This window comes from Trachemys scripta, chromosome 19 (assembly GCF_013100865.1).
Source record: "Trachemys scripta elegans isolate TJP31775 chromosome 19, CAS_Tse_1.0, whole genome shotgun sequence".
In the NCBI taxonomy this organism is placed as follows: Eukaryota; Metazoa; Chordata; order Testudines; family Emydidae; genus Trachemys; species Trachemys scripta.
The window spans coordinates 20,122,372-20,135,176 of NC_048316.1; the positions used below are offsets into that span (position 1 = coordinate 20,122,372).

Below are 12,805 nucleotides of genomic sequence, written 5' to 3' on the forward strand. Positions count from 1 at the left end.
CAGCACTTCTTCTCCATTCTGACTCCCAAACCCATACCAAAAAACTATCATTTGGACTCCCTCCTTAAACTCCTATGAATCACACATGACTTTTCTGAAAAGGATTGGCAAGATGAGTCAGGGCCCCCCATGAAATCACTGAAATTGAAGCACTCTCATCTGCTTTCTTCATCTACTCTCTCCACCAATCCCATGCTACCCTTCATATTGATTGACCTTGTCCTGTTTTCACCACTTCCTCTGTCTCACTCTCTTCAGGTTCATTCCCTCCCAGTATAAGCACTCCTTAACTGTTCAGTCTCCTGCCAGTTGAGTGTGATATACAAAAGCCACTGCTTCCAGGAATTTTTGATGGTCTTGGAATGAGCAGAGGCCACCTTGAGGAATTTTGAATTTCTCTATTAGTAGTTGAACTCTCAACCTCAGGGTCACATTCGATTTCCCTTAAAAAAAAACAAAAACCCACCAGTGAGTCTGTTTCAACATAATTTAAATTAACTTCCATGTTGCCCACAGAGGTACAGCTAACTGCAGTTACCACCTCTCCTCACAGTATGTTAGAACAGTAATTAAGGAATGTGTTTCAATGTGAACATACCAATACAGTACATGAAAGCAGAATTTAAAGTAAGGGGTGAGTGAGTCCTCGCAGCAGGGATGATGCCTGTGGGATGGCTATGATTGGTGGCAATCTCTACATGCTCCACAGCATGCATTTCCTTGACCTTGTGTCACGTATTGGCACCACATGGCAGAAGATTATACCATTTTGCAAGGGTGACGAACCCATTAGCCAGCTTTTATTCCACCTTGGTCCCTTCGCCCACCAAGGATATTAGTTGGCAGCTGTGAGCACAGGCATGGTTCATGGACATCCCTGATGCCTGCCCCTTCTTCAGACAGAGAGACCTGGGCACACGCCTACCTCCATTGTGCCAGGTAACAGCTCCCTTTCACATCCTCCAGAATCTTCTGACGAGGTTCTAGCTGTACTTTCCCTCAACATCTACTCCTCTATGGACTTCCTCTCTGTGGCTCCATAAAATCACAAGACCTCCTCATCAACCTCCTTCTGTTACTAGCCAAAATGGTCATTTACCAAACCAGGAAGTAGCTTGACAGGGAGGTTCACTGCAATTGCAGGGACTACTTCTGTTCCATCACTGTCTCACATCTGGAAAGAGTTCCTCTGACTTCTTCACCTCCTTTGTGACGCTATGGGTACTGTCCAGGGTTCTCTACTCAGTGTCCCCATATGGTTCCCATTTTACATCTTTGATTGAATCCCCACCTTCCTGTTTAATCCATTTGTTGTCCCCTGTCTCTGTGACCCCTCTCCCATTTAAGGGGGTGAGGGGGGAGGAATTTTGTTCTGGTGACCTCTGCCCACTCTTCTGGGATTTCAAAAGGGATTGCTACATGGAGTTTTGAAGAAGCAGAAACTGTAACATGCACACATCTATCCCTTGCTTCCCTACCCCCACACAAGGAGAGGATTAGGGAAACATCCCTCTCCTCTCTACAAACTCGCACAATACCATCCTTAGGGGAATGTTTTCATTTCAGTGTTTTTGTTTTTTTTTTTTACATAAGCAGCAAATAACTTGTGAAGTCATGTATGAAGTCTATGTTGGATGTTCACACTTTTTACCTCATACACAATGCCTCAGATAGTGTTTTCCTCCATTTACTGCAGTGAGATTTCCTCCAGTTCCACTCACACCCTCACAAAGTTCAATTTGTTTCTGATCATTCAGAGCTAGAACAAGCTGGTCCTTTCCTTTCAGAGTGTTGTTTATCTATAAATGCAGTGTGTTGAGACTGAAGATGGCTCACTATCTTCTCCTCTATTTCCATGCCTTGTGCTATTTCTTCATTAGAAAGTGATAATTTAGTTTCCGAGTCTTTGGTTACAAGAAGAACAGATGTTCTCCGTGAATCAAGGACATTTGCTATCACCACCTGATGACGATATGTCTCCAGAGCCTTCCGTGATTTATCAATTAAGATGGAGGGATCAGTTTCCAACTTAAAGGAAATAACAAATGCTTCAGGAGCCCATTCTTTGACTAGAGGAGACAGCATTTTTGGCACCATCTTCATCGTGATCTGCATTGGGGGAAAAAAAATTCAGTAGATGCTAGAAGTTTCAGTACACGTTAGTATGACATTTAAATATGAGAGAAAGACAGCGAATAGGGATGTACCAGCTTCACATCACTTTATGCTTAACGGTTCTGGGCTGAGTTTTACACTTAGGAATTGTTTCCAAAATGCCATTCTGCTAAACCTTACTAAGGAGGATCAAAGGTGTCATTAATGTACCTGCACAGTGAAACTCATTTTGGGTACCAGTTTGGATCTGCTTAGCAGACAAATTAGTACAAATGCAAGCTCCTGCTATCCAGAAGCTAAATTCATCCCTAGTCTATTACTGGGGGAGAAGTAACCACAACGTTCATAACAATAATTCTGTTTGAAACTGAATTTTCAAACCTATAAAATACACATACATAATCAGATGTACTTGAAAACTGGTATTGCAGTTCAGGAAGTGAGATCTATGGTACAAATTTGGGGTCATTTGGTGAAGGAGTTCCCAAGATACAGTCCTCCAAAAAATGCAGACGCTTCAGAGGGGCTGAGCTGGACTATAGAAGCCAGCCCACAGCCAAGCCTTGTTTAGGGGGAGGGATAGCTCAATGGTTTGAGCATTGGCCTGCTAAACCCAGGGTTGTGAGTTCAATCCTTGAAGGGGCCACTTGGGGATCTGGGGCAAAATCAGTACTTGGTCCTGCTAGTGAAGGCAGGGGGCTGGACTCGATGACCTTTCAAGGTCCCTTCCAGTTCTAGGAGATGGGATATCTCCATTTAAAAAAAAAAAAAATCTTATTTAAATAACAAGGGAAATTAACAATCACAACTGTATTAAGATGGAGTTATGGTTCCAGATACTCCACAAGGTCCAATGCTTCTCATGCCCAAAGGCTACATGAGATGCTGATTCTCACTGCAGCAAGTCTGAAAGAGGGCTCAATTTGGAGCTGAGAGCGAGGAAGTACCAAGATGTCAGGAGACAAAGGGTTCGTGTCAAGGCAAGCCCAAGACCGGGTTCAGCATTGAGAGCTGAATGGAACTAGAAGTATTGGAGTTGGTATCTATTTGAATGATCTACACTCAAGATTCCTGGTGAGGAGTTGTGGGTCTTAGTAACTGCCAGGAAGATGGGCTAAAGAGACTGGGCTTTGGGTACTGCTTTGTGTGGACTTAGCACTGGAGTACCCTGGAAGGTATGGGAACAAATATGGCCTGTCCAGAGGACCAAAAGAAGCTGCGGACCACCACAGGATCGAGACAGACATCACCAGAGGGTGTTACAGGAGGAAAGCTTGCTAGGTCATGGCCATCCAACAGGGGGCACATTTGCAGTGAGTCCCTTCTACAGTGAATAGCCTTTGTTCAATTAATAGGGGATGAGATTAAATAGTTGCAAAATGTATTTTAATGGATGAGATAATCTGAAATACTTGGATTCCCCTAAGTAAATATCCTAGTATTGATTGAATAGGAGCTCAAGCTGTTGGTTGCCCACAAGAACCTTTTCCACTGATTATCATACCACCACAACATTGTTTACTGGAGATTAATAGAAGCAATTGTTTGTTTTTAACAGGAGAGTCTTTTGAAGTGGAGGGAGTCTGTGGTCCAAATGGCAATCTGACCATTCTGGGTCACCAGGTCTGGAATTGTGAAAACAGAAATTTCTTCTGATAGTTGCAGCAGATCTGAGAACTACTGTTGCCTTGCCCAGGCCAGGCCAGGCCAGGCCAATCATAACATTTAGACTTGAGAATTCCCCATGAAAAGCATGGATGAAATGCATCCAAGATGGACTGATTGTCTGCTCCTGCCCTGGAGCAAAACCTAAGGCATTTGGAGTTGTCTTGTTGCAAAAAGTTTTATGTCTGGATACCCCCACCAGGATATAAACTGGCCGTGGGGAAGTTTAGGCTTGAAATTAGACGAAGGTTTCTGACCGTCAGAGGGGTGAAATATTGGAACAGCCTTCCGAGGGAAACGGTGGGGGCGACGGACCTGTCTGGTTTTAAGATTAAGCTAGATAAGTTTATGGAGGGAATGGTTTAATGGGATAACGTGAGTTTCGTCAAAGGAACAGCGTGCCATCGCTGGTAAATAGTATAATGGCCAATGAGAGTCTGGCTGGAGAATCTTGCCTACATGCTCGGGGTTCTACTGATCGCCATATTTGGGGTCGGGAAGGAATTTTCCTCCAGGGTAGATTGGCAAAGGCCCTGGAGGTTTTTCGCCTTCCTCCGCAGCATGGGTCGGGGATCGCTAGCTGGAGGACTCTCTGCTAATTGAAGTCTCTAAACCACAGGATTTGGGGACTTCAACAGCAGAGTCAAGGGAAAGGGTTAATATAAATATAAATATAAATTAATGGAGATATCCCATCTCCTAGAACTGGAAGGGACCTTGAAAGGTCATCGAGTCCAGCCCCCTGCCTTCACTTCCTACCCTGGGCTCAGCTGCTGGTTCCGGCTGGGCTGGGGAGGATGGGACTTCCTCTTCCCCTGCACGACATCCCAGGCCGTGTCAGACCCACTCCCAGATTTCTCCCCCCACTGTAGGAAGCTCTGCAAACTCTATTCCCACACACACAACAGCAATTCCTGCTCCCATCGCTCCTCTGCTGAAGTGGGAGGGATCACTGTACACGAAGCTGTTCCCCCATCTTCTCAACCCCTGTGCATCCAGACCCCCTCATACCCAGACCTTCCTGCTGAGCCTCACCCCCTGCACTCAGAACACGCCCTCCCCGATGAGCCCCACTCCCCCTGCACCTGGTCTACCCTGCTGAGCCACCCACACCTGGATCCCCACCCAACCGAGTCCCCAACCAACTGTATCTGTGTCCCCATCCCACTGAGCCCCTCTCCCCCAGCATCTGGACCCCCCCCGCTAAGCTCCCCACACCCAGACCCCCCTGCCGAGCTCTATCCCCTCCCACACCCAAACCACCCACACTGAGCCCCAACCACCTTCACCTGGATCCCCTGCAGAGTCCCATTACCATTGCACCCAGAACCCCCCAACAAACCCCTGTGCATCCAGATCTCCCCTGCACCTGGATCACCCACTGAGCAGCCCACAACCAGAATGCGCCACACAGAACCCTCTCAACCCACCCCTAGATCCCCCCACACTAAGCCCCTCCACACTTGGATCCTGCCTTGCTGAGCCTGCCTGCCTACATCTGGTGCACCTGGCATGGAGGGGCAGGGCCTAGAGTGTTTCTGGGGTAGGCCCTGTCCTCGCGCTGTGTCAGGACTGGGTGCAGCCTCACTGCTGAGTCTGTGTCTCAGGGGGAGCTGCACAGTGATCTCCCACCTCTGTGAAGCCAGTGGACTGTGCTCCCCAATGCCATGCTGAAGCCTCCATATTTATTTGACAAATAAAATTTTCATAATTTTAAAATACTGTGCACAGAATTTTTAATTTTTTGGCAGAGAATGCCCTCTGGAGTAAAACTATCTTCTCCCATAAGTGATATTGATAGCTTGGACTGGCTGATAACTGGCATGTGGCAGAGAATACCCTTCTACCAAGAGCACCTAATTTCTTACTCTTTTTATTTGAAAAGGTACAGCAGACTTGACTGCCTTTAGGTCTTTGCAGGGCCATTTACCGTTACCACTGAACCTGCATAGGGCTGGACTAACCAGAAGCTCTGAGGCAGTTGGTATAACTGGTCAGCTTTTTTTTTTTTTTTTAAATTGTTGGTCCAGATGCTGGATTTAATCCAGTATTTTTTGCTGGTTGGAACAAACCATCTAGGACTGACTGGGATAATTTTACTCCTAGTAGGTGAATCCAGAATATCAAAAACTGGGTATGTGATTTCCTCTAATACAACAGAAGGGATGTTCAGGGTTGTAGCCATCCTTTCTATAATGTTATGCTGTCTATAAATTTGTATTTTCTGGAAGAAGATGCTCCCACATTGTCATCCAGTGATATCTGAATCTCCACATCCATATCCGTGTGTTCATCAGGACCTTCTATTTCTTCTTTGGGGAGTATCTAGGATTAATGAAGGAGACCTTTCTTTTGGTATTAGCAAGAGTGGTGGAACCTTTCCGCTGAATCTTGTGAGAGCAGGCTCCTTTAATAGCTGCCTGGAGGAAGGCCAAACCAGCCCCATTGCCTGTGGAGATCATAATCCATGGGTGAAGGTGAATTTGAGGGCTGAAAGAACTGGAAGACTTGAGAACTTAGATTCCCTGATTTGTTCCCTGGATATCAAACTGGTTTGGAGGAACGAGGGGAGTTGGGCATGTGAGCACTTCAGCAGGCACTGCTATTAGAAAGTTCCATCAGTCCAAGCTTCACTGTTTGCACATCCCGACAGTGTACATATACAGAGGCTACTCAAAGAAGAATTAATAAATACAGAAGACAGCTTCTGGAAGGAAAGAGCATCTTGCTTCATTCTTCAATGATCCCTTCAGGCTACATACAGAAAACAGCTAACTCTGCAGCCTGCTAGTATAAGTCTAGGTCTCAGAGGTTAGGGCACTGGACTAGAAATCAGAAGGACTGGGTTCTATTCCCAGCTCTATCATTAACCTACTGTGTGATCTTAAGCAAATCACTTCCCCTCTCTGCATCTCAGTGTTCCTTCTCACCTTTTGTCTAATTTGTCCAGCTAGACTATAAACTATTCAGAACAGGTACTGTCTCCTCCCTCATGTTTACAAAGAGCCTGTCCCAACTGGGACCCAATCTCAGCTGGGGCTTCCAAATGCTACCAGAATACAAATAACTAATAACGGAGAGTGAATTGTTGCCATGGAGGAATTACATGAGAAAGGATGATTAAAAAGGGAATCTGGAGATCCCAGTAAAATAACTACCTATCAAAAAGGAAGCCTTTAATAAAGGGGAGACTGGAGAACAAAACCACAGGAGGAAGAGACAGACCTAGACTTTCATTGACTGCCAATCTAATGAATAGGGATGACTGGTTTGGTTGGTGCCATAGCACACAGTTTTCAAAGTGCTGAGCTGTTGTAAGGCCTCATAGCCCCTGTGAGAGGAGTATTAACACTCCAGGTTTGTATAGGACTCTCAGACATACAGGAGTAAGTGACTTGCCCCAGGTAACTTAAGAAGTCAGTTTGAGATCAGGGAATATGGCCCAGGAGTCCTGGCTCCCCACAGAGCGCTAGTAACACACCGAATCAAGCAGCCAGATTTCGCTCCACATCATACTTTTGGCAAGCAAGCTCCAACAAGGGACACAGAGCACGGCCCAGTGCCCAGAAGAAAATGCATCACCTGTAGGGGACCCTCAGAGGACTGGATCTTGTGCTCAGGCATCTCTGATGCTGGGATGTAGAAATCGGACACGGCTGCTGCCAGGTAGAACATCACACTGGCGCCTGTGGGGAAAGGAGCCAGGATCACTGATGGCCCCAGGCGGGGCTGATCCCACCCCAGCAATGCCCGGAGCTCCCCCAACAGGGAGGACCCGTTTCCCACCCCCCACCAACGCCAGGGCCCCTCCCACACACGCTCATCCCAGCTCAGCCCCAGGGTCCATCTACCCCGGCAGTATCCGGCCAAGGCGGAAAACCCCGGCCCGGGGTGGCCCCCCCCCCTAGTACCACGGCCCCAGGCCGGGACGCCCCAGCAGGGCGGCGGCCCCTCTCCCGGCCGCCCCGTACCGAAGGGCGCCAGGGCCCTGGCGGCAGCCCGCAGCAGCGCCAAGTACTCGGTGAGGCTGGTGAACTCGAGCGACAGGAGCGCGCCCGTCTCCTTGGCGCGCTGGTACCCGAGCAGCGCGGGCACGAGCCCCGGCAGCGCGTCTGGGTCAGCAGCGACGCTAGGCCCCGGGTGCACGCGCAGAGCGTCCAAGAGAGCGGGACCCGGAGGCGGGAGCGCGCGCGCCCAGGGGAAGGCGGAGCGCGCGCGATGCAGGAAGCAGACGCCGTATCCGGCGAAAACGAGGCGCTCGGCCGAGGCCGCCCCGCGCCGCCCGCTGCTGAAGTTCTCCAGAAAGCGCACGGCGCGTGCCTCCAGCGGCACCTGGGTCCCGCCCGACGTCACCAGCGCCACGCGCCGCCCGCGCTCGCGCTGCGCCTCTGCCCAGGCCCGCACGCGCTGCTCCGCCTCCAGCGCGGCCGGCCCGGGGCTGTCTGCGCTAGCCGCCGCCATGCCGGCTGCCGTGTCCGCTTCCGCACCGGAAGTTGCAAGCCGGCCGCGCCCCGTCACGCGGGAAGCGCGTGGTTGCTCGGCAACGCGCCGCTTCCCGGCAACGTCGGCCGGGGCGGGAGTGGGAGGATGAACGTGCAGCAGCTGGTGCCCCTGGCTCTGCCCCGCGGGCGGCCGCTGAGCTGCGAGCTGTGCGGGGGCCCGGCCCAGCTGCGCTGCGGAGCCTGCCGCGTCACCTACTACTGGTGAGCGTCGGGCGCTGCGCCTCCGGCCCTCCTTCTCCCCTCAGAGCGCCCGGCCATTCCCCTGCCCCCGGCGCCCCGCCCGACTGCGGGCCGGCCCCCGGCTCCTCACCCGCCAGCTCTGCCCCCGCAACCTGGCAACCTCCCTCCTCGCCCCCCTCCCGCGTCCCCTCCTCCGTGCCAGGCCCCTGGGTGCTGGGGATGCGACTGGCCTGACGTGGTTTCTACTGTATCGAGTTTGGTCCAGTGGCTCCCAGCGCGCCTGCCCCTGGGCTGTCTCCAGTCTCAGTCCCTTTCCCGGCCCCCACCCTGTGACCCCTAGGGGTTGCCAGGTGTCCAGTTTTCAACCAGAAAGTCCGGTCAGATGAACTGACCAGACACCAAAGTCCGGTTACTGCGGGTGGGGGAGGCACTGGGTCATCAATCCATGTCCGCCCCTACTCAGCTGGGGCCAACTCCTACTTGCTTCTCAGGTGCAGGCAGGCTCCTGTCCCAGCCCCAGAGCAGAGGGAGCCCAGCTTGGGGGTGTGGGAGGGAGGTGGAGAGGATTGAGAGACAAGGAAGGGGGACGGGGGAGAGCAGTGAGTGACAGGGAGAGGAGGAACAGGAGTACTTGTGGCACCTTAGAGACTAACAAATTTATTAGAGCATAAGCTTTCGTGGACTACAGCCCACTTCTTCGGATGCATATAGAATGGAACATATATTGAGGAGATATATATACACACATACAGAGAGCATGAACAGGTGGGAGTTGTCTTACCAACTCTGAGAGGCCAATAAATTAAGAGGAAAAAAAACTTTTGAAGTGATAATCAAGCTAGGCCAGTACAGACAGTTTGATAATAGGTGTGAGAGTACTTACAAGGGGAGATAGAGTCAATGTTTGTAATGGCTCAGGGAGAGGAGGGAAGAGGAGCAAGCAGGGGGTAGGGCCTTGGTGAAAGGGGGGGGTGGGGCCTTGAGGGCAGAGGCAGACACTCCTGTGCTTCTGCTGGCCCCATTCCCTGCCCCCGTGCCCTGCCCCAGACTCCTGGCCACCCCTATTCCCATTCCCTCCCCCCAGCACCCTACCTCAGACCCTGGGCTGCCCCCATTCTCCACCAGTGCCCTGCCCCAGACACTAACCGCCCCCATTCTCCCCCCCCCCCCCCCCACACACACACCATGCCCAAGCCATCTGGCCACCTCCATCCTTGTTTTCCCCTCTCCCAATGCCCTGCCCCTTATCTGCATTCTGATTCCCCTTCCCCGCCCCCCCCCCGGCCAATGCCCTGTGACAGCCCCTAGGCCATCTCCGTCCTCATTCCCCTGCCCCTCAATGCCCCGCCCTAGCCTCCCAGGTCACCTCAGCCCTTTGTTCCCCTTCTCCCCCTTCCAAATGCCCTGCTGCAGCACACAGGCCCCCTACATTCTTGTTCCCCAACCCCAATGCCCTTCCTCCATCATCCCCAGTCACCTCCATCCTCATTCCTTTTTCTATTGTTCTCAGCCCCTCAGTCACCCTGCCTTTCTCTGCCCGTCCAGGAACCTACTCTTTTCTTGGGGATTTTTTCATCCCTGAATCCCCATCCCATTATCCAGGCACCCCTGTCCAACCCTGACCCTTCAGGTACCCTGATCTCATCCATTAGAACACTCTTCAGCCTTCCCAACTTGGAGACATCTATGTGTAATTGCACATCTCACCCTAGGAGTGCCCCTTTCCTTACACCATTGAGGACCAAATCCCATGCACTGCTACAGACTAGGGACCGAGTGGTGAGGCAGAATTCTGCAGAAAAGGACCTAGGGGTTACAGTGGACGAGAAGCTGGATATGAGTCAACAGTGTGGTCTTGTTGCCAAGAAGGCTAACGGCATTTTGGGCTGTATAAGTAGGGGCATTGCCAGCAGATCGAGGAACGTGATCATTCCCCTCTATTTGGCATTGGTGAGGCCTCATCTGGAGTACTGTGTCCAATTTTGGGCCCCACACTACAAGAAGGATGTGGAAAAATTGGAGTGTCCAGTGGAAGGCAACAAAAATGATTAGGGGGCTGGAGCACATGAGTTATGAGGAGAGGCTGAGGGAACTGGGATTGTTTAGTCTGCAGAAGAGAAGAATGAGGGGGGATTTGATAGCTGCTTTCAACTACCTGAATGGGGGTTCCAAAGAGGATGGATCTAGACTGTTCTCAGTGGTACCAGATGACAGAACAAGGAGTAATGGTCTCAAGTTGCAGTGGGGGAGGTTTAGGTTGGATATTAGGAAAAACTTTTTCACTAGGAGGGTGGTGACGCACTGGAATGGGTTACCTAGGGAGATGGTGGAATCTCCTTTCTTATTGGTTTTTAAGGTCAGGCTTGACAAAGCCCTGGCTGGGATGATTTAGTTGGGGATTGGTCCTGCTTTGAGCAGGGGGTTAGACTAGATGACCTCCTGAGGTCCCTTCCAACCCTGATAGTCTATGACAGGTCCAGCAAATCTCTGTCTCTCCCAGGAAAGCCAAGTTCGACACAGATACAGCATACCTGACTCCGTGGGTACTCGGGTGCTTAGCACCCACTAGCAGCCAGCTCCCCCATTCTCCCAGCGCCTCCTGCCCGCCACAGATCAGCTGTTCCACGGCATGCAGGAGGTGCTGGAAGGGGGAGGAGCAGGGTCGGGGCGCATTCCAGGGAGGGGACGGAAAAAGGCAGAGTAGGGGTAGGAAGAGGCGAGGTGGGGGTGCAGCCTTGGGGGAAGGGGTAGAGTGGGAGGGGCGGAGCAAGAGCAGAAAGAAGTGGGGGGAACTTGGGGGAAGGGGTAGAGTGGGAGTTGAGCACCCCTCGGGTAGAGAGGAAGTCGGCACCTAAACCTGACTCCATTTGCATAATAGAGACCTGCCAATATCCAGTGGCTGGAAGCTGAAGATAGATAAATTCAGACTATGGTGTAAATTTTTAGCCATGAGTGTAATTAACGGTTGGAACAATTTACCAAGGATTGTGATGGATTCTCCATCACTGGGAATGTTTAAATCAAAATTGGATGTTTTTCTAAAAGATCAGCTCACTTCAAACAAGAGATCTGACTACTTAATCATAATTGTTTCTTCTGGCCTTATAGTCTATGAATTAAAATCGTAATTTAAATTCCTGAGCTAGACCTACAAACTCCTTAACAGACCGTTCTCTGGCTGCCTCAGCAACCCTCTCTGTGACTTTTCAAGATGGCTGTACCACACAGGAGCAGTTCAGTAGGACTGTCCATTGAAACTAGGGTCCCCAAACTTTTCACATCATGCTCCCCCTTACCCTTATCTGCGCTCCCCTTGGGAGCTGGGGCCAGGAGTGGAGGTGGAGGGAGCACAGATAGGTAAGGGGGCCACAGTTGGGGGCGGGGCTGGGGCCAGGAGTGGAGCTGCTGCCGAACTAGTTTTCCCCCATTCTGTATGTGTCCATTTGGTTTTTCTTCCCTAAGTGTAGGACCTTACTTTTATCTTTGTTGAATTTCATTTTATGGTCTATTGCTCAGTTCTCTATTGGAATAGAAATTCAATTAAAAATGCACAACTTTTTTTTTATTAAATAAAACTACTTAAAAGTGCTGGGAAAAATTATCAAAAAGTTTATCAAAAATGTTTTGCATTTAAAACTAACTGATTTATCAAACAAAGGTACAGTTATGTGTAGATAATGAATTGACCTGATTCTTTCTGGTCACCATGTCCTACAAGATTTTAGAATTAGTAGATCCTCTTACACCTAGATTCTATTCATAGATTGAAAGAAGAAAAGTTTTCCTGCTTTTTCAATTCTCAATCACTGTCTCAACTTTTAAGGAACTAGTCATTGAACTGAGCTAGTTGAATAGATTGAAATGAAGCAGATATTCTCTCTGCATCCGCAGAAGAGGTTACTGCTGTCAGAAGCTGGTTTAGCACTTCAACAAACTCTGGTTCCAGATGCTTAGTCAGTGACTTCCACTAGTTCAGTGATTTGACTTTCTTTAAAACTTGGTAGCAAACATGTAGTGCTTAATACTATTGTTTGTATTTAATTTAAATGATTTTCATTGAGTATAATAAATGTAGGTCTATAATTTAATTTTAAAAATAAACATATTTAACATAGATATTATCATTCCTTGTTCATAACTATGATTTACTGACACATTTGTGCCTCCCACACTTTCATACCCACACTTCATCATGGCATATTGATAACATGGGGCAGAATAAGGAAGGCATTAGAAGGATTAGTGGGAAAATAGGGGCTCTGACGTTTCCAGCATGTAATGACACCCACCCACAGACTTCCATCTCATCCAAATTAGTTGGTGAAGCGGAATGACCTATTCAG

At 49.8% G+C, this 12,805-nt stretch overlaps 2 protein-coding genes across 2 annotated transcripts in view; one reads left to right on the forward strand and one right to left on the reverse strand.

Moving 5' to 3' along the window:
* Window positions 1-478: 478 nt before the first annotated feature.
* PPCS (phosphopantothenoylcysteine synthetase) lies at window positions 479-8,256 on the reverse strand. The gene is made up of 3 exons (XM_034753438.1): window positions 7,752-8,256; window positions 7,363-7,466; window positions 479-2,109 (listed from the first exon to the last, which is right to left on the reverse strand). Exons 1-3 carry the CDS (start codon window positions 8,239-8,241, stop codon window positions 1,750-1,752), a joined length of 954 nt encoding a protein of 317 aa, XP_034609329.1. The 5' UTR covers window positions 8,242-8,256; the 3' UTR covers window positions 479-1,749.
* A 54-nt stretch (window positions 8,257-8,310) lies between these two features.
* ZMYND12 (zinc finger MYND-type containing 12) overlaps window positions 8,311-12,805 on the forward strand; it is a 31,980-nt gene continuing 27,485 nt past the window's right edge. Inside the window, exons 1-2 of the mRNA XM_034753675.1 lie at window positions 8,311-8,483; window positions 10,963-11,005. Of these exons, the coding sequence (XP_034609566.1) occupies window positions 8,368-8,483; window positions 10,963-11,005 (159 nt within the window). The 5' untranslated portion in view covers window positions 8,311-8,367. The remainder of the gene's footprint in view (window positions 8,484-10,962; window positions 11,006-12,805) is intronic.